General features: G+C 44.2%; 3 protein-coding genes across 3 annotated transcripts in view; all 3 read right to left on the bottom strand.

The window, feature by feature from the left end:
- Positions 1-20,911, bottom strand: part of LOC310851730 (phospholipase A2 inhibitor 25 kDa subunit-like) — a 1,159,037-nt gene that overhangs the window by 19,613 nt on the left and 1,118,513 nt on the right. The gene's annotated exons all lie outside the window — the stretch shown is intronic.
- LOC310851719 (phospholipase A2 inhibitor gamma subunit B-like) lies at positions 1,025-7,601 on the bottom strand. Its single transcript, XM_083754382.1, has 6 exons — positions 7,353-7,601; positions 5,641-5,741; positions 4,912-5,028; positions 4,558-4,710; positions 2,555-2,695; positions 1,025-1,826 (listed from the first exon to the last, which is right to left on the bottom strand). Exons 2-6 carry the CDS (start codon positions 5,687-5,689, stop codon positions 1,678-1,680), a joined length of 609 nt encoding a protein of 202 aa, XP_083610508.1. The 5' UTR covers positions 5,690-5,741; positions 7,353-7,601; the 3' UTR covers positions 1,025-1,677.
- On the bottom strand, positions 11,409-20,450 carry LOC310851680 (phospholipase A2 inhibitor and Ly6/PLAUR domain-containing protein-like). The gene is made up of 5 exons (XM_083754310.1): positions 18,864-20,450; positions 18,029-18,145; positions 14,998-15,147; positions 13,722-13,865; positions 11,409-11,973 (listed from the first exon to the last, which is right to left on the bottom strand). Exons 1-5 carry the CDS (start codon positions 18,940-18,942, stop codon positions 11,747-11,749), a joined length of 717 nt encoding a protein of 238 aa, XP_083610436.1. The 5' UTR covers positions 18,943-20,450; the 3' UTR covers positions 11,409-11,746.

Below are 20,911 nucleotides of genomic sequence, written 5' to 3' on the forward strand. Positions count from 1 at the left end.
CTACTCTGAGTAAAGCATAGTTTAAAGCCATCTTCTCGATCCACATTCTCCACATCCCTGAATAATTGTACACACCTCTGTCGCTCTAAGTAATCCCCACAGGGGTGTAGGGCTGGTGGTGTAAATTCCTTTGCTCCCACTTTTTTATATACGTTTTGCTTCCTCTTCATAATCAGGTTTGAAGAGTCCCAGCACAAAAGGCTTTTGATGCCTGTCTGCAGTTTGGCAGTTTTCTTTCATGTCAGCAACGTTCACCTTCCGGGAACTTTGTTCTCCAGCAGAGCAAACTTCTTCAAAATATCTTCCTGCCATTAGCACCAGGCAGTTGGTTCTGGGAGCTGCCATTTAAATTTCCCACAATGCCTCTGTGGCGTCATATCTTAGCCCAGGGACTTGTGGGAAATTTAAACGGCCTCCCCAAGCCTTTTGACACTGATTGGAGTGCTGCTGTTGTCACACATGCCCACCACTGCCAGTTAGCCCACCTTGGTTAGCCCACCTTGGAGACCCTTTGATATACGATGGAAGCCTGTATCTCAGAGGTGGCTAACCACCAGCTCTCTGAATGTTGCTTATCATTGGCCGGATCATACCTGATCAAAGACACTCTGCTCACGGTTAAGGACACTTGGCACACACATACATTTTGTTACTCTTGAGAAAGTACATCCTGCATATGCTCAGGTGCACATTTTGTAATAAAAAAGTGGCTCTCCCCATTCCATCAGAATTTTGTTGCAGAGAATTTGCACTGAAAATACTTCCCTCTTAAGTTGGGACCTTTCCTTCCATAAATTATTATTAAGTCTCATGGCTACCTATGATTTGTTGGATCAATCCATCAACCTCTGATGGATGATTTAGAAGGATTGGGTCAGGCATCACTTTCGCTGTGTGTGTGCCAGTATCCATACTCAGCAGAGTTACATCTTAACGCAGCTCCTTCCTTGGAAGCGTCTTCAGGGTTGAAGGTACACATAGTAGACAATAAACACTTAAAAATTCAGTCAAGTTTAGAGGTTTACTTGACAGGCATAAAAGCATATTGGCAGCTAAGATATACAGACATTCACCACTGTCAAGGCAGGCTTAGACTCCAACAAGAGGCCAAGACACTCTCTCTGCTTCTCTCATCACAAGGTGTAAGCAAAAGGCTCACAACAAGTTATACCAAGTTACACATAACCGTTGTTATCAGTGCTTCCGGTCACAGTGCACATGTCCAAAGAAAAAGCTCCCACAGAAAATGTCCTGGCATAGACAAAACAATCTCAGCATTCTGCTACTTCTTGAAACTTCTGTATTCTTCTCTGTTTCTAGAACAAATGAATCTCGCACACACAGAGAGAATATCCAATGTGATTCCCTGTTGATCTGGTCTTTTACCCACTTGATTTTTAAACTCAAGGAAGAGTTTAAACTGCCATACACAAAATATCTCCCTCTTTATTATATTGGTGGAATCATTCTAAAGGAGCATATGCTGCCTCAAGTACACAGGTATTGGACTGCAAGGATTTATTTTTAATCAAGTTCTTCAGTTATTTATTTTTTGATTTGATTTTGGGAGAAGCTAATAAACTAATCAATAAGAAAGTCAGCATGTGAAGAAGGGCAAGCCATTTAGATAAGAAAGATGGTGCGGCAATGACATTCTGTGATGTAAGACTCAGCTGGTTACCAAGCTTTGGTGGAAACAGCTGCACTGCACTCAGCCGTAGCCAGATCCGTACTGATTCCTGCAAACGTTCTTGGCCCCAATTTGAGCATGGTACAGGAAGCCTCATTAGCGCATCCCTTTAAGGAAACATCCATGGTCTGAACCACTGCAAGAAATGGCCAACATGTTGGTCAGTATCAAGCCTGCATTGAACAGCTCTCTCTGCCCACTATAGTTGCCACCACCCTTTTAAAATGAAATTTTGGAGAAAATGTGGATTAGCAATGGATGGGTCACAGTCAATTTCTGGTTCATGTTATCATCTCATGTATTCATAAGTTTTTTTCCTGTTTCTGTGTCATTCTGCAGATCTTTTTCAATGCATTAAAATTCAAAAAAATCTGTATGAATTTTACAGATATTTTACAGGTACTTTTTTTTTAAAAAAAGCTGAGGATTCTATGCAAAATTTGGAGAAGCATGAAAACTGGAGAATAGCTGCTTTAACCCACATGTTAGTCTAAAAAAGGTAAAGGTAAAGGACCATTGACAGTTAAGTCTAGTCTCAAGCGACTCTGGGGTTGCGGCGCTCATCTCGCTTTGCTGGCCGAGGGAGCCAACGTTTGTCCACAGATAGTTTTTCTGTGGCCAGCATGACTAAGCCACTTGTGGTGAACCAGAGCAGTGCACGGAAACACCGTTTACCTTCCCGCTGGAGCGGTACCTATTTATCTACTTGCACTTTGATGTGCTTTCGATCTGCTGGGTTAGCAGCCTACCTAAACCAGGTGGTTATGGAGTTGCCATGGGGATCATTCTGGTTACCCCACTCTTCAGCACATTTGAAGATCAGGATGATGGAAAGACAATTTTGAAAACACTGAATCTCTCTACCTGTGACGTTCCCAGAAATGTTGATGCACTTGGTCTCTTCTCCATTGCAGGCAACAGGCTTTTCATTGCACTTGGTGGAAAACATCCCAACACAGCCAGGACACTGGAGACCATTGGGTTTGGTGTCTGGTGGTGGCAGCACTATGGAGAGAAATGGAAGGTCAGCCATCAGGTGTCTTTGACCAATGCCTGGCCTCAACTCTGAAACAATAGGGGGCTGAGGAAGAAGCAAGTTTTTTCACTATCCTCAGCTCTTTTGATGAAAAATAAAGCCAGAAGGAATTAAATACTAAATATTAATGTTCTGAATTTGTATGCTGAAAGATTCAGGACATATAAAATGAAGCATTAAAAAGGTAAAGGAGGTAAAGGACCCCTGGATGATTAAGTCCAGTCAAAGGTGACTATGGGGTTGCGGCACTCATCTCTCTTTCAGGCCTAGGGGAGCTGGCATTTGTCCACAGATAGCTTTCTGGGTCATGTAGCCAGCATGACTAAACTGCTTGTGGCACAACGAAACACTATGATGGAAACCAAAGTGCATGGAAACACTGTTTACCTTCCCACCACAGTGATACCTATTTATCTACTTGCACTGGCGTGTTCTTGAACTGCTAGGTTGGCAGATCTGGGACAGAGCAATGGGAGCTCACCCTGTTGCGGGGAATCAAACCGCTGACCTTCTGAGCAGCAAGCCCAAGAGGCTCAGTGGTTTAGACCACAGTGCCACCCGCTGCCACAGGAGACAGTCATGGCCATCAACCTGGATGGTTTTAAAAGAGGATTGGACAAATTCATAGACGACAAAGTTCTCGTGGCCACTAGCTATGATGACTATGTTCTATCTCCATCCTCAGAGCTTCTGAATACCATTTGCTGGAAACCACAGGAGGGGAGAGTGCTCTCGTGTTCAGGTCCTTGGGGGTTCTCACAAGCACCTAGCTGGTGATAGTAAGGATGCTGGACTAGATGGGCCATTGTCTTGATCCAGTGGACTCTTTTTATGTTCTTAAGATTTTATGGACTAAAGCTCCCTCCCCACTGAGAAGTGATAACAGACAAGCACAGAGTTACAGCCAGGGTGGAGAACCCGGGGTCCTTCTGGTGTTGCTCGACTACAACTCCTAACATCTCTGACCATTGACCATGCCCACTGAGGCTGATGAGAGTTGAAATCCAACTTCAACTGCAGAGGCACAGTTTCTCCATCCCTGGGGTTAGGGGGCAGAGCATTCAGATCGGAGGGTATTGGCAAATTAGAAATCTGTCTCAGTGTGATGCCCCAGTCTATTAAATTTAACTCCACCGGGAAATTTTATTTTAATTCCACTCATCAGTTGAGTTCCTGTTTTGCCAGTCAGTTCTCGGTTCAGTGAAAGGAGGCTTACCATGGCTGCTGAGTTCTTAAAGATGGCTCCAAGAGTGTAAGGCTTATAAGCAGAAGTGGCTGCAGTGGGAGGGTGTTGATGTGGAGCCATCAACCCCATACTGTTGTTGCTGATGCTTACTAGTACTGTGCAGGGCTGGTGGGTCAGGGCTGTGGTGAGGTTGGGTATGTGCAGGTATACCAGGAGAACAAGCCCATGCTCCCCCATCAGGGCACCTGCACCATCCCAACCTTGTTGCCACCATCTTGGTAAGTGGCAGCAATGCTGGTGTCAGTAGGGTTCTACATTGGCTGCTCCTACATAATAGGCTGAGCCCATTATTTTTCCTGGGAATCTAGGGTCCCATCTGCACTATACATTTAAAGCAGTATCATAACACTTGAAACAGTCATGGCTTCCCCCAAAGAGTCCTGGGAACTGTAGTTTCTAAGTGTACTGAGAGTTGCCAGGCAACTTCTGTACTCCCCTCACAGAGCTACAGTTCTCAGATTTCCCTAAGAAGAGGAACAGACTGTTAAACCACTCTGGGAATTGTAGCTATGTTGGAGAACTAGGGGTCCCAATTAGAGGGCAGCCATGCAAGTTTCTAGATCTTATAGACAAGACAGTACATACCAGGAAGTGAGACTGTTCCACTTTGATTCTCCTTGTAGCAGACGATATTTGATCTGACTTGCATTCCACTCCCAAGATTTATCTCTTCAGCACCAATTTTGCAGAAGCTGGATGAGCCACAGTCCTTAGCGACAGATGTGATTGTCACGGGAGCTGCACAGGTGATTGAGAAGGGAAAGGTTGAGTCAAGAAGAGGGCAGCCCCCTCCTGATAATGTTGAATAAATTTCTACATAGACATAGTTTTCGTGAGGGGTTTGCTTCATCCACATCCACCCAATGAATAGTCAACATATGAAATTTTCAGCATAGCACCTATGTGATATCTCAGCCCAAGACTCTCAAGAATACCTACGTTGTGAGTACTCCATCAGACTGATAATGCAGGTATCTTGACCAGCACCACAAGTCTTCATTTCACCAGTACAGTTGCTGCCTCCTCCATAGCACACCTCACACTGAAGACAAGTACCTGGAAAAACAAACACTTAGCTGTTTTTACCATTCATAGAATTGTGCCCACCACAATTTAGATGATTATTTTTGCCATTATTATGCAATCCACACTTTACAGAGTGTCACAGATAAATGACAAAGGAGGAAGAATCTGGCAAAAGCAAGGGGTATATGAGAGGAACACAAGCAAAGCCATGTGTTTTTTTGCTTTGCTTTAGCCAAATATTTCATGACATAGGTGGATCTGGAATAGGGCACCTCCAGATGATTTGGACTACAACTCCCTTCATTCTTGATCAGTTACTAAGCTGACTAGGGTTTATGAAAGCTGGGGGTCCAGGAATATCTGGAGAGCACTTCATTTCTGCTGTTGGTTGAGAACTTGTAGGTTTGCTATCCATCTCTCTGGTTCCATTCCATGCTCCATCCCACCTGGGAATAACATTCAAAATATTCAGAATGGTGGCTAGTTTCTTGCACAGATTTCTCAGAATGGGTTGAGATGCTTGTTTTATGCCATCAGCAAATCTATTGACTCTAGAAAAAGAAGCATTGGCTCAGGAGCTACCAACTCTTGCAGAACCCAGAACCCAAAACAGTTCCATAAACTGGTAAGACGTCTCCTCACCTGTAGCTAGGAAAGCACTGAGGAGGAAGCAGCCAAGGAGAGACCACATGGTGTTTTTTCTGTTACAAAGAGGTGCAAAACACTCAATTCACCAGAGTTGCCTAGAAGAGAGATCAGAAATAAACAGACCATGCAACCAATTATTTATATATAAACTCTATGTACTATCTTTTTTTCTTTTCTTTTTTAAAGAAGTTTACTTGAAGCATAATGAATTGAAGCTAAAAACTACAGCAGGGGAGAATTACATTGTGCCATAGAAGGAGAAGTGGTAGCATACAATTACAAATCAAGACACTGACATTTCCTGGCTGGCATGGATAGTGAATGCTGTCCTAAGCTTAAGAAATAAAATCCCACCAGGTTTTTTGTGCCATCTTTTCATCGTGTGCAAAGTGCTGCACAGCAGTAACACCTCAGTAGTGACACCCAGATCCATTAAAAAAACAAAAACAAAAAAACCCCCAACTTATTAAATCCATGGGAGCATGGGGCAATGGTTGGAGCTAGTGGTTGGAGCTGCATTTGATGTGATGTGGCAGAGCAGCCACAATTCAGGAGAAGCTCCAAAGCCCGTGGAGCTGCTGCCATCAACCCAGACATCCCCCTGCACCCTCAGCACTGCCTTGCCTCCTCCCCATGAATTTATTTGTTTCTTAAACTGTTTATAGACTGCACTTTCATAGAGCAAGACGGTATGCAGCCTAAAAATGTAATGCTGCAATGAAAAAAAGAAAAGAAAAAACACCAAACACATCCATAAAAGGTGCTTGCAAAGAATCTCTCAATCAGAAGGAGTGTCTAAACAGTATGGTTTTCAGCAGACATTTGAAAGTAGACAGAGATGCTGGCAAGGAACTCTACAGTGAAGGGACTTTACACACACAGAGCCTAGGACTTGTCGATCAGAAGGTCGGTGGTTCAAATCCCTGCGACGGGGTGAGTTCCCATTGCTCAGTCCCTGCTCCTGCCAACCTAGCAGTTTGAAAGCACGTCAAAGTGCAAGTACATAAATAGGGACCGCTCCGGCGGGAAGGTAAACGGCGTTTCCGTGCGCCACTCTGGTTCACCAGAAGCGGCTTAGTCATGCTGGCCACATGACCTGGAACGTGTGCGCCGGCTCCCTCGGCCAATAAAGCGAGATGAGCGTCGCAACCCCAGAGTCGGCCACGACTGGACCTAATGGTCAGGGGTCCCTTTACCTTACCTAAAAGGCCAGCTGGCATGTGGGACCACCCAAAGTGGGCCAACAGTAGACCTTAAAGATCAAGGTTCGAACTTGAGGAATCACATAGTCCTTAAGGTACTTTGGGACCAAAGTGGGCCAAAGTTTTCTAGGGCTTTGTGATTTAACACAGTAATCTTGAACCTAGCCTGGTAGCAAACTGGTAACCCATGCAACCTAACCTACCTCCGAAGGGTTGTTGTGAGGATAATTTTTTTGGGGGGGGGCGGGGGTGAACTACGAGTTCCTTGGAGAAAAGGAAGGATATGAAAGAAAGAGAGAGACAAAGCTCAGTGGCAGACGGCATGAAAAACACAAAGAAAGCCTCAAGATCAGTCCTCAACAATTCCAGGGAGGTCTGGGAAGACCTCTGCTTGAAAGCCTGGAGAGCTGAAACCAGCCAGTGTAGGCAACACTGAGAGAGATGGGTCAATGGTCTGGCTCAGTATAAGGCAGGTCCCGTTGTTCTTTGGAAGGATGAGCTTACCTGGGGCTCCAAGCAGCTGCAGCAGAGGTGATTGTTGCCAAAGGTCAACGGCGTAGGCTGAGTGAATGTGCACCATTCCTCAGGCTATTTATAGTAGAGATGCAATGTCATTTTTTCCTCCTCAGTTTCTCCTCCCAGCTATCCATCACCCAGCTGGGACACTCTCTTCCATCTCAATGAAGAAGGAAATAAGAAATAAATTTCTGGGCGGGAACCCACTGTTCTTTTCAGGGAGAGCACGAGGCAATGCGTCAGAACTCCTTGGCGTGCTCTTGTTTTGCTTCACCCGGACAGCTGAGACTTGACTGCAAGGCTTACCTTTGTGCAAATCCCACCTGAAAAAAATGTCTGTGTGGTTTGGGCTGCCCTGAAATACCACTAGCGAAGCAGCATCCCAACTCATCTTCCATTCTAGGCCAATTGTGGGTGACACATATGGACTTTGTGGGGGTCTTTAGAACAGCTGTCCCCAGCCTGGTGCCCTCCAGATGTTTTGGACTACAACCCCCCATCACCTCCTTGCTAGCATGACTTTTTCTGTCATAGCACTGAGGCTGTAGAATGCCTTAATGACATCAGAAGAGCCCTGACGGATCAGACCAATGGCCCGTGCAGTCCAACATTCTGTATCCCACAGTGGCCAATCAGATGCTTGGGGGACATGCACAAGCAAAGCATGAGCACAGTAACCCTCTCCTACTGTTGTTCCCCAACCAAGGGCATTCAGAGAGGCACACTCTCACTGATTCTGAAAACATATAGCCAGGACTAGCCACCACTCATTGACTTGTCCTCCATGTTTTAGTATAATCGCTTTCTAAATCCATCCATCTTGGCAGCCACCTCATTTTGTGGAATCCCATAGTTTTAATGCTGCATTGTGAGAAAAAACAACTACATCTTTTTCTCTGTTTTGAATATTGCAGCATTCAGCTTCACTGGACTATCCCCTGTCCTAGTACTATGGGGGGGGGGGGGAGAGAGAGAGAGACTCTTATCTTTCTCTGCATAATGCACAATGCATTGTATCAAGAATCAGTGTCCATACCCTCCAACATTACTCTGATGAAAACCAAGACATGCTGCACCAAAATATGTGGGTCTTTTGGCCTGCATGAGTGCACCACACCAAAATGCATGCGTCTTTTGGTGCCCACTCAGCACACGAGAGCCAGCTGATTCATGGTACCAAAATATGTGCCCATCCTCCTCCCTGAGCTTAGTGGTGGTACTGGAGGAGGGAAATGGGGTATCAAATCAGGATCAAATTTTGGGAAGTCGCAGGAAAATTGAGACACTTGAGGGGTGTATCTATCACACACCCATCTTATTTACCTTTTTTTTTGCCTCTCTCACTCAATGAAAAAGTCATCAAATGTCCATCCTAGCGGAGTTGCTCCAGCCTTTGAATAATTTTGCATGCCCTTTTCTGCATTTCCCCCAGCTCAAGCATACTCTTTCTGAGACATGGCCACAATATTCCAAGTGTGGCAATGGCATAGATTTGAATGAAAGCATTGTACTGTTTGCAGCTTTGGTCCTTTTCCTGACGATCCATAGAGTGGCATTCTTCCTTTTCACAGCTGCCAATTACTGGATCGAAGTCTTGATCAACCTGACCACCATGACCCAAAAGATCTCTTTCCTGGTCAATTGTCGCCAGCTCACACCTGCTCACCATACATTTAAAGCACATCCAATAAACATTTAAAACACATGACTTCCACCAAGGAATCCTGGGAACTGTAGTTGCCCCTTACAGAGCTACAGCTCCTAGTATCCCTCACAAACTACAGCTTCCAGGATTCTTTGGGAAGTTATGTGCTTTAAATGTGTGTTGGAGGCACAAAAGCAGGGGCTCCAACGTGAATAAAATATTGGGGGGGGGCAGCACACCATTTGAATGGCAATGCCGATCAACCTTGCCCCCACTCCTTGTCCCCTCAAATATTTTATGGTGGGTGAAGGGACCTTGGCCCCTAGGAATTGGCTCCTATGCGCATAGGAATGTGCCCTAGTCTGCAAAAATAGGATCACCCTGAGAAGGACCCATGACAATGGCTTTAATCGTCCTTTATGCCCTTCAGTCACATTGTGCCATTAATCTCCCTAAAATGGCTAAAAATATTCTCATTGGTATCATAGACCAATAATTAAATTATACAGCAACAGAGCACTGCAAAGTCAAATACTGAGTTGTGCAACCCGAAACTTGCATAATGCATATTTGCATATGACAAAATCATCAACCAGGGGAATTTACCAGCAATGAATCATTAAGCAGCCATTTACCTATTTATTTGTTGTTAAGGCTCTGTTCTTTAATTTATGGTTGCCATCCATTGCAGTGCTGTGCAACAGTATCCCAAGCTGTATACAGTATCCCAAGTATAATTTGTATAAAGGCATTACGGTATTGGCAGTTCATATTGACAATAGTCACATATTCACAATATTTTTTAAAAAAACTCTCAAGTGGATACTGTTATAAAAATTTTAAGGTCTCAAGTGTAGAATAAATATTCATAAATGCACACATGTCTAAATATATGAACCATGTGTATGAAATAGTATGGGAGAGCTATTTTGAAGCTATTTTGACTCTCCCAGTGACCTCAAATATTCCTCTACTGTAAGGGAGGCAAATGGGGAAAGCTTTCCCAATGTCTTTTTGCTTGCAAATCCTGTCTTAAGGGCATATTTGCGCAGGAATAGAGTGAGCCTGTGACCTGAATTCAGGAGCTAAAGTATTAAGCATCACAAAAGAATGGCCAGGCTGCCCTGGTAATGCAGTGAGTGACCATTATCAGGTATTCTGGCAAACAGGGTTTCTGCTGTAGACCGCCTCCTTCTGTGATGTATGTATGATGTTTTAGGGGTGGTCTTGGGCTACGGGTGGGCAATTCCAAAAGTCTATATAAGGGCTTGCACACCATTGTTCCGGGTTCTCCTCCCTCCTGCATGTGGTGAGTGGGGACCCTGCTGCAACAGTTCCATGAAGAAAGATCAGGCTTACTAGCTGCTTTGCTTTTCAATATACTCTGGTTGGCCTCTGCTATTTTCTCCTACCAATAGGGAACCCACTTATGGGCTCTGGAATACCCCATAAGGGAAAGGGAACAGTTTTTCTTATAACAATACCATTCGGGCCTAGCAATTTGCTGGTATGCCCGGGAACTTCATCTCCTACCATGGTTATTTCCTGAGAAAGTTATCTGCAAATTGCAGGCACAGCAATTGCCCTGCAGTTCCCAGAGTTCCTTGGGAGGTGGGATTGACGGACAAAGCCCTCTGAAAACTGTAGCTCCACACTACCCCCAGCACTCTTAACAAAGCAAAATTCCCAGGATTCTTTGGAGGCAGCCAAGGCTGTTTAAAGTGATATCTGAATCAGACAAGGGAAGGCTTGTGTTGTACCGAAGCTGAACTGTTCTGGAAGCTGTGCTTAAGCCCTCTTGGCAAGGTAACCCTTCAATTAATTGGAAGTTGCTATAGCTATGATATCATAGATGTTCCTATATGCCTGCTTTGATACACTAATGGGCTTAGTTTTGATGGTATCCTTGTCTGTAGGAATCAGGATGTTAGGCTCAGAGCCCAGAGGAGGAACTTAGTAATGTTTTGGGTATCTTGGTGTGCACTTTGGGCTGGGTGTGGACTGAAACAGACACAGGGACAAATAAGAAAAGGATATCTTCACCCCGGTGAGACTCCCCTTTGCTACACACAGCCCAACAAGATGACAACATAAACCCACTGACAGCATGCGAACTGATATGGCTAACTTGACCTAACAACCCCACCCTCTCACAAACAAAACCCACTGCAATCAACTGAAGGTCACCCAGCCAGGCCCTGCCCACCCCAACCTCTCTCACTGCTGATGGAAATTATTAAATGGATAGAAAAAGAACCTACCCAACATGACACGGACACAAAAACATCGCACTTACATTATGTAAAAGAATAAAAACTGACTACCCCTCTCTCTCCCCACCTATCTTGTTCCCCAACCTTATACCACACACAACATCAAAGTCTCACATCAAATATAAATGAGCTGTAAAAAAGACTTTATGATCTGAAACTAGGAAAATCTTTAATAAAAAGAGAACAGAAGAGAAGAGAAGATTGCAAAGCACAGTTGGTGAGGGATGTGACCTGGGGGGGGAGTCCCGAGGCTGAAATAGAGAGAGGAGACATTTGGTCCTCACAAGTGTGGCTCCCCAACCCTAGTGTAGGCTGAAGGTTCTGTCTTCTCTGAAAAGCCTACAGTCCTCATAGGTTCCAAGAGCCCCAAGCAAGGGTCACAACAGCCCAGCCTCTGCCCCAGGGGGCAAAATCTGTGGAGCCCAGAAGTGGCCGAGAAGAGCTCTGAGAAGGCAATGGGCTTTCTAGCCCCATCTTGGAAGGTGCATCACAGACAAGAGCCCAGCAAGGGTTGCAAAAAATAGTCCAAATGATTCTGGAACGATCCCGTGGCCTCCAGAGCTGTTAGCTGGTTTGCAATTGCTTAAGGCGACAACACTGATCCCAGAGAAAGAGCCGGAATGCTCGTTCAGTTCCTGACAGGTTGCGGAGTTCGTACAGCCTTTCATGATCGTTGTAACAACTAAGGCTCCTAAAAGAGAGAATTGCAGAAGATCACCAGTCAACAATCAATACCAGGGAAATATATGATGAACTGTGATAACCACATACCCATCTTCTACGGTATTGATTGAGAGAAGATGGGAGGAGGTAGGGATCTAGATCCATCTTTTCCTGATCTTGTGTGTGACAGAGAGGGATGAGGCTATCACACTCTGTTTCCACAGTGCTTTATTGCAGGCTGTGCACTGATTTGTCTGGGCAAATTTGTTGCCCAGTCTGCATGATGTCATCAAAGTGCCATCCAGAATCTTTTGCCCTCCACATTAATTCAAGGATTAGAATTCAAGGATTGTTGTGGCCTTGTAAAACAAGCGTACAAATTTGGAGAAGAGGTGAGGCAGGAAATTTCTGAAATAATAGGTGTATTGGTAGTTTTAGCTTTAGACATCAAATTGTGTTGTTTATCAATTTTTGATATATTCAAATACAGACTGAATATATAAACCACTTATAATTTTTCTATTAGTAGCTGCTTGTTTGGTCATATCATGGGGCTGAAAGGAGCCCTTCAGTTTTAGTTTTCGTTTTAATGGTTTTTAAAAGTAATGTTTATCATTCTTTCTGAAAAATTGACTCATGAATGAAGAATATCTTTGGGTGTAGCTAAATTTATGGTTTTTGCTTCCATTTCATGACCATTTGTTATGTTTATGACAGGATGGCAATTCCTGATTAAAGTATGGGTTTGTTTGGTATTCATAACAAAACAAAATTATTTTGCATTTTTTGGTAACAGGTTGTTTTTGATGTAGCATCTTATGGTGTAGTCTCTTGAGAATGTACTTTATTTTATGTGGTAACAGCTCTGAAACCAGCTTTCATTTATTTATTTATTAAAAAGAAGTATCTAGCCCTCATAGAAAGAAAGTTATGGAGCAAAAGTGCAGGTGCTCCTCTAAATAATTTCTGTGAAATTAGAATGGTGTGTCTATCTTGTATAGACTCAGGTTCTGCTATCCCCTCACACTATGTGAAAATTCACTTATTGGAATGTAAATAATTATGACTGACCCTTGCTATACACTTTGCAGATTCAGATATCCAAACATCAAGAGTTTGCCCACTTCTTTACATCCTTGCTTGTTTGTGCTTTGTTGGTCAGAAGTAGCCATTTTGGGCAGCAGATATACAGGGAGGGAGGAAGACTGAACCAGTGAGAGAGCAGGAGAGATCGGACAAATAAGTTTTTCCTTTGTCTCTCTCTTGCTGGTTGGCTGCAGCCATTTCAGGAAAAAAACATGGAGAGCGGGGCATGGGGAGATATTGGACAAATCCCAAATTAGAAATGTTCCCAAGACCTGCAAGACCTGCATGTAGTCCCTGGTACTGAGGAATGCTTGTTGTTTTTAATCAGACAGCAACAACGTGTGTGTGTGTGTGTGTGTGTGTGTGTGTGTGTGTGTGTGTGTGTGATCACCATAACAAAGACCAGAAGAACATAGCTGACTTCCCATGGTAAATATAAGGTCGTTGGGGATGGTTGTCTCTCTAATTTTGTCTGATGCCATGCCTACTCCATGGCAGCCATTTTGTGACTGGCACTCCAGCACTCTCTCAAAATGTATGCACTGGTCCAAAAGGGCTGGTGACATCTGAGGTATGGGGTACCTTTCAGAATGTAGCGGTACTGACTGAAGTAGTGAAATAATAAAGACCAGTCTGAGTTGTTGTGTGGAGTGTAGATTTGCTTCTGCATATGCTTATGTATTCAGCTGCCTGCAGTTGTAGTCCCAGACAAGAGAAGGCAATAGTTCTCATCCCCAGAACATTTGACCTCTTCCTCCTCCTCACACTCAAGACTGTGCAGAGCATAGCAGGCTGGGCAAACTTTGCCATTCGGCTTTAGCTTTGCAGGCGTCACTGCATACATTTGGGATGAAAGAAAAACACAGTTTGAGCCCCTGTTTGAGCAGCCAGTTTCTAAGTTCCTCATGTGGGGTGGAGGCGTTCACCAATTATGAGTTCAATTCAGAATATTTGAGGGGGAAAGAGACCATCTCCAAGACTTTCTTCAAGTATTAAATTAATGGGGCCTACTGGCACATGTTGCGGTCTTGTAAAACAAGCGTACAAATTTTGGAAAGAGGTGAGGACTTTAATAAAAGGTGTTTTTGCTTTAGACCTCAAATTGTGTCATTTATCAATTCAAATATAGCAGGGGTGGTCAGCCTGGTACTCACAAGGGCTAAAGTGTTTGCCAGCATCTCCTATGGTGCCCCAAAAGGACTCTGTAAACATCTCCTCAGAAACCTACAGGCAGGAGAGACGGTTTGGAATTTCTGCTTGGTTCCTGCTTGCACTGGCTCAGCCTTCCCTACATTGAACATGCTTCCTTAAACATCTCCACATGTCATTGGATCCAAGGAACAGATAGCCTCCCTCCCTTCCATCCTTTTCCCTGTCAATGGAGCGGTGGGGGCATGTCTGCCCCATTTTGTGGTATGCTCCCTTTGTGGCTGCCATTTTGTGTCATACCATGCCTCTTCCAAGGAGGCCATTTTGTGCCAGTCCACATCCCTATGGCAGCCATTTTGTGCCAGTCCACATCCCTATGGCAGCCATTCTGTGCCAGTCCACATCCCTATGGCAGCCATTTATGGCTGTCACGCATGTCCCTTTCCCCAAGTCCTGAGTATGCTCACTGCCCCCCAAAAAGATTGACAATTCTTACAATAGATATAGAGGGAGCTCGTTCTTCTCTAATAAAAAATACAATTCCCAGGGGGCAAAGAAGAAAGATTTTTTAAAACTAATTGTATAGAATTGGGAGGGCTCCTTGTGCGTTAGGGATTCCCCTGCTGTTTTTGAATGGACTGCAAATAAATAAATGAATCACACCAATGTGAGCTCATTAAACTGGAGTGTGGTGTGAGTCAAGGAGCAGAGGAATAGGACAGATTTAGGGTTCGGTTGTTTGGTGTTTTTAAAGAAAACTAATTAAAGGTAGTAAGATAAAGAGAGGAAAGGAAAGAGGAGAACAGCAGCAACATACAGGTGGGGGTCATCGTCCTGCACTCGTCCCCCACACAGCAGAAAACTTGGGTCACTATTCTTCCTGTCTGGCCCATATTGAGGACGGTGACACCATTGTTGCAGGCACTGGATGGCACACAACTCTTCACAATGGCTTTCAACTTTGTTCCTGTAAGCATCAAAAGGGAAACAGAATGTCTGAAAAAGGACCACGATGGTATTGACCCTACTTCTCAGCATCCTTGGTAAGTGTCATGTCACTTTCATGTGAATTGGATCATTGGTCCATAGAGCCCAGTTCTCGCTATTGTGGCCTTCTGCAACCTGGGGTTTCTGAACTGCAGCTACCATCCTCCCAGGCCATGCTGCCTGGGACTGATGGAGGTTGGTCCAGGAAATCTGAAGGGCACCAGGTTGGGAAAGGCTCTCTGCCCCAGCTGATGGAAGACGATATCAAGGATCTCAGAATGAAGTCATTCCCCTATGTCCCATGTGATATCATGGAGCATTCCTTATAAGGCACTGTGGTGGCCCACCAGGTCATTAGGAGGAAAGCAATTACTTTAAAAAAATTATTTGGTTTTCAAATTAAAGTTTTTCAATCACATATCCAACATACAACAAAAAAGCCAAAATTCCAAAGAATCTCCTGGACTTCCCTCCTTCCCTTTGTGGGTCCTATTGTTAATCATTTCCTCCTGCATCTCTTATAATAATCCAAATCTTTTGCATCTCCATTATGTCCAACATTCACCATTAAACTACAAGTGTTATTCCAATCCTACTAATGGTTTTAACTGTTTACAATGGTTTTTAAGATAAATTATAAATTTTCCCCATTCCTTATTAAAATTTAGTCTTCCTGATTCTTCCAGACATTTTTGCCATTTCGGCATAATCCATCCTCTTAGATTAAGAGGAATGTCATTATTGTTCCTTGCAGGGAAGGTCAAATTACATTTTTAATAAGGTGGGAGGGAGACAATGCCATAATTCCACCTGGGATGGCAGATGTTAGTGGCATGGAACTGAGGCTCCAGATAATTTAAATCTACCACTTCTCTTATTTTCATCCAGCCTCTTCAGCTACAGCTGAGAAGTACTGTGGAGGAGATCTCTTGCCCACTAACTTCAGTGGATTTTAATTCAGTGTTACTCCTACTGAGATTAGACTTACTGAAATGAATGGACATGACTAATTTAGGTCCATTAATTTTAGCAGGACACACAATCTAATGGGTCCACTTCAAATGAACATCACTGGATAAAGCCCACTTTACACTTTTGGAGCAACCTTACTTGATACAATATTGTTTCATAGCTCTTTTTTTTAAAGTCAGAAACCAAAACTAACTACAAAACTAGATTTGTACCTCTGCTTATACCACGGTGAATGTCTCAGTCCCCATGCCGCCTAGGCTACAATTACTGATAACGTCTCTCAAGTTGCGGAAACGGCTTTTCTTCCTGTGTTTCATGCTTAGCAGAAGCTTTTGTATTTTGAAGTGCAGGGAGCTATAAGGAAATCCTGTGCTAATGGGGGCATCTAGGACACATAACCCCACTCATAATTAAACCAAAGCAATTGCCCCAATTGGCTTAGACTCCTACTCTGTGGAGTTAGTGTGAAGAATGAAGCCAGTCCAGCCTATGCAAGACGAAACTGGGAAGATTCTGGATTCATTCCCCTTTGGGGGGCAATTAGTGCCATGGAATCATATAACTGTAGAGTTGGAAGGGACTTCCAAGGGCCATCTAGTCCAACCCCTTGCATTGCAGGAATCTCAGCTAAAGAGTCCCTGACAGATGACCATCCAACCTCTGCTTAAAAATTTCCAGTGGATCAGAGACCAGCACCTTCTGGTCCACTGTCAAACAACTATTACCATGAGAAAGTTGTTCCCAATGCTTAGTCAGAGTCTCCTTCCTAGCCATTATTATTATTATTATTATTATTATTATTATTATTATTATTATACTGCCCTATACCCAGAGGTCTCAGGGCGGTTCACAGAAAAGATTTTAAAAAGCAACAACCCACAATGTACCTTGGTTCTCGAACATAATCCGTTCCAGAAGTCCGTTTGACTACTGAAACGTTCGGTTTCCAATTGGCTGCAGAAGGTTCCTACACTCGAGTAGAAGCTGCGTCGGACATTTGGCTTCCGAAAGACGTTTGGCTTTTGACGTTTGGCGTTCGAAAAGAGGAACATTTATTTCTGGGTTTTTGGCATTTGGGAGCCGATTTGTTCGTCAACTAAGCCATTTGAGAACCAAGGTTCCACTGTATATATAATCAAAATAAATACAACCCAATAACACCCTCCCCACCCCCCAAAAGAGCCACATTTTAAAAGGGCATAGGATCAACCAAAGGCCTGGTTAAAAAGGAACGCTTTTGCCTGGAGCCTGAAGGTGTGTAATGAAGGCGCCAGGCAAACTTCCCTGGGGAGAGCATTCCACAGATGGGGAGCCACTGCAGAAAAGGCCCATTCTTGCACTGACACCTGTGATGGTTTGTGTATGCTCTTTGCAATAAGCACCCTCTGCTCACTCAGAAAGATAGTTACAGTTCTTTATTTTACATATGTACTAGCAGCACAGTACAATCATGCATGCAAATCATCCAGTTCAGATTCGGGGAGTGGTCTTCTCCTGCTTCTCCTCCAACAGAAAAGGCAGGGGATGTCTCTGATCATTGCGCTTTAACCCTCTCCTTTACTGTGCCAAAGGCATGGGCATAGGCTCTCTGTCTGTTCCTGAACTCCTTGTGCGGTGCTGGGGCTCTGCTTCAGCATCGGAGAGCCTTCCCACCTCCTGGCTCTCTTCGTCTCCCCCTTCCGTCACTTCCTCTCTGTCTCCTTCTGACTATACCTGCTCTGACTCTTCTCTTCCCCCCAACTCAAAGGCGTTCCTTGGCAGTCCCATGACAACATCCTCCAGACCTCTCAAGGAGGAGGCACACGAAGGAGGACCTCAGAAGATGATCTCAGGGACTGAGTAGGTTTGTATGGAAATAGGCAGTCCTTGAGCTTTTGCCATGGACTTACCCACTGTAGTCTCTGACAGCATAACGGCACATCTGTCGAAACCAGGGGGGCATCTGTTCGTAGGCCCACTGCAAGAGTGCCCAAGGCCCTCACAAATCTCACACTCCAGAGAGGCCCCTAAAAACAGGGTAAAGAAGAAGAAGAAGAAGAAGAGTTGGATTTGATATCCCGCCTTTCACTCCCCTTCAGGAGTCTCAAAGCGGCTAACAATCTCCTTTCCCTTCCTCCCCCACAACAAATACTCTGTGAGGTGAGTGGGGCTGAGAGACTTCAAAGAAGTGTGACTGGCCCAAGGTCACCCAGCAGCTGCATGTGGAGAGCGGAGACGCGAACCCGGTTCCCCAAATTTACATGACTAGTGCTCTTAACCACTACACCACACTGGCTCTCAATAAAAAGTATCACCTGGATGTGTTAGAAATGGCATGTGGATTGCTACACAGTGTACAGCTCAACTATTTGTGTGTGCAGAGAGAGATTGTGCACTCGATGAATATAATGTACGAGCAACTCTTCATGTGACACAGTGCCAATACTATCCCTATGGCTATACACTGGCACAGATACTAATTATTCAGATCTCAAATATCTCAGACTGCAAAAAAAACCCGCAGGCATGTAAGCACATTTCAAGTGTGCACTTTCCCCAAATAATTCTCAGAACTGTAGTTTCCCCATCACAGAACTACATTTCCCAGTACCCTCTAAATGTATGACCTGTACACAGCCTATTTCTATTTCTATGGACCTTTCTTAAGAGATGTAGCAATTAATTTATTCTTGGAAGGCTTGTAAACCCATTAGCCTCAATGGTTTCTTAGCATTATCTACTCACCTGTAGTGATGAAAACAGAAAGGAGGAAGATAGGCAGTGGGGTCTCCATGATTCTCAAGGTTTCCTGGCCTGGGACCATCAATTTCTAGAGGAGTAGCCACGGGGTCTCCTATAACAAAAATGAGGCTTATGACACCTAAAAAAAAAAAGTTTATTAGGGCAGAAGCTTTTGTGGGCTACAGACCATGTCTTTCAAAGCACAAAGTGCTCTTCTGAATCTAGCGAAGCCACTGGCTCTGTGTGACTCAGCTGAGGGTGTCCTACAAAGTTGAGCAAATAGTTCTCAGAAAGGGCAAGGGCACTTAAAAAAAAAAAATCCTATTCTCTGTCCTGCTGCCAAAGTTGAAAGTCAACTGAGAAATCTATACCAATGTTTCTCTATTTTCGTGCAATGCAATCCACATTTTGAGCATTGCCAAACACCCGAGGGTCACATCCAAGTGAATGTGAGAAATATGCAACAACAACCAGGGGTGCCAATTTGAATAAAATTGGGGGGGGGGGAGGTAAGCCCCACCCCACGTAATTGATCACATGACACACACACACACATATGCCATTTTAATGGCAATATCCATTAACTTGGGGTGTGTGGGCCCCTCAAATATTTTATTGGGAGGCGAAGACCCCCCCAGCCCCTAGGAGTTGGCTCCTATGACTGCTACCACTGCAGCCAGCTTTTGGACAAACCCAGTTTTGTGAATTTTTGCCATACTTCAGTCCAGACTTTAAGAACCATTCCCTGCCCTCCCTGCTCTTCATGAGAACATTTGAGACTCAACACCTTGCTGCTGGATGTGAATAGCTCCCAAGAGCTCCCAGATGTCCTTGCTTTTCAACCATGTCACAGTGATGGAGGGCCACATCACGACAGCCAACGTTAATTAAAATTATTATTATTAAAGAGAGAGAGAGAAGTGATCAACAATACGTTTTTATTTACACTTTGTCCCTCTGTTCCGCAGCTGTTGATTTCCACATTATATTTGAGCTTTCATGGGCCGCGAAAGCCCAGAAAACTAGTGAAATGTAGTTTGCTAGGTTGATTCCAGAAAAAAATGAATTCGTTTAATTCAGAAAATTGTCGGAGTATTTTTTTTATTAAAAATGGAGGTGCCATATCAGCATAGCATTCCTTTCTGATGTTTTCATGGAGGGACAGAAGCATGCATGTGTGGAAAGAGCGAAAGAAGCAATGTCATCCAATGATGTTCATTGTTGCACCATAGGATGCCCATTGGTGGGAATTAAATTCAGGACGAAATGCCACAGTTCCATAAAGCAACAAGTTCTCCAGTGCTGAGAAGAGCATAATTGAATGAGACAGGAACACTAGCCCTATAAACAGGAAAACTAATGCAATATTCTTCACATGTGAATGCACTGAATGCTATCTTGCAGAAGAACTGGAGGGTTGGGGGGGGCAGGGCGGGGGAGGCCAAGTTATCCGAAAACCGGAAATGCAGTTCCATCCACCCTGGTCCTCATAGAATAGATTCTTCCATGTCCTTTGCACTTTGCCCAGGTTTGTATACAGGGAAAAGAAATATTAACTGATGAGCAGGAGTGTAGGCCAAATATGCAGGGCTAGGGAAACATTTCCACATTTAAACCTCACTGCTTAAATTGCACAATTATCATAGAAACATGGAGTTCTAAATCGCAGAGTCGGAAGGGACCCAGGAATCATCTAGTCCAAACCCCTGCAATGCAGGAATCTCACAAAGAATCCTAGGAACTTTAATTTGTTTAAGGGTGCTGGGGGTTGTAGCTCTGGGATGGCTAAGCTATAGTTCCCAGGATTTTGTGTGTGTGTTTGGGTGTGTGCCCTTTAACTATATGGTGTGTACTTAACCACTAGTAAAAAAAAGAAGAAGGTCAAGGACCCTGGACGGTTAAGTCCAGTCAAAGGTGACTATGGGGTTGCGGCGCTCATCTCACTTTCAGACCAAGGGAACCGGCGCTTGTCCACAGACAGCTTTCCGGGTCATGTGGCCAGCATGACTAAACCGCTTCTGGCACAATGGAACACCATGATGGAAACCAAA

Source organism: Podarcis gaigeae, assembly GCF_964106915.1.
Source record: "Podarcis gaigeae genome assembly, chromosome: 8".
NCBI lineage: Eukaryota > Metazoa > Chordata > Lepidosauria > Squamata > Lacertidae > Podarcis > Podarcis gaigeae.

What these genes read in the sequence shown, in the direction of transcription:
- LOC310851719 (XM_083754382.1), bottom strand. Translation starts at nt 5,689, where the DNA reads ATGTGGTCTCTCCTTGGCTGCTTCCTCCTCAGTGCTTTCCTAGCTACA. An exon ending in TCTGATGGAGTACTCACAAC is followed by an intron (nt 4,711 to 4,911) that starts GTAGGTATTCTT and finishes TCACCTGTGCAG; the next exon opens with CTCCCGTGACAATCACATCT. An exon ending in CATTTCTGGGAACGTCACAG is followed by an intron (nt 1,827 to 2,554) that starts GTAGAGAGATTC and finishes CATTTCTTGCAG; the next exon opens with TGGTTCAGACCATGGATGTT.
- LOC310851680 (XM_083754310.1), bottom strand. Translation starts at nt 18,942, where the DNA reads ATGGTCCCAGGCCAGGAAACCTTGAGAATCATGGAGACCCCACTGCCT. An exon ending in GCTGTCAGAGACTACAGTGG is followed by an intron (nt 15,148 to 18,028) that starts GTAAGTCCATGG and finishes TGATGCTTACAG; the next exon opens with GAACAAAGTTGAAAGCCATT. An exon ending in GTCTGGGACTACAACTGCAG is followed by an intron (nt 11,974 to 13,721) that starts GCAGCTGAATAC and finishes TCTCTCTTTTAG; the next exon opens with GAGCCTTAGTTGTTACAACG.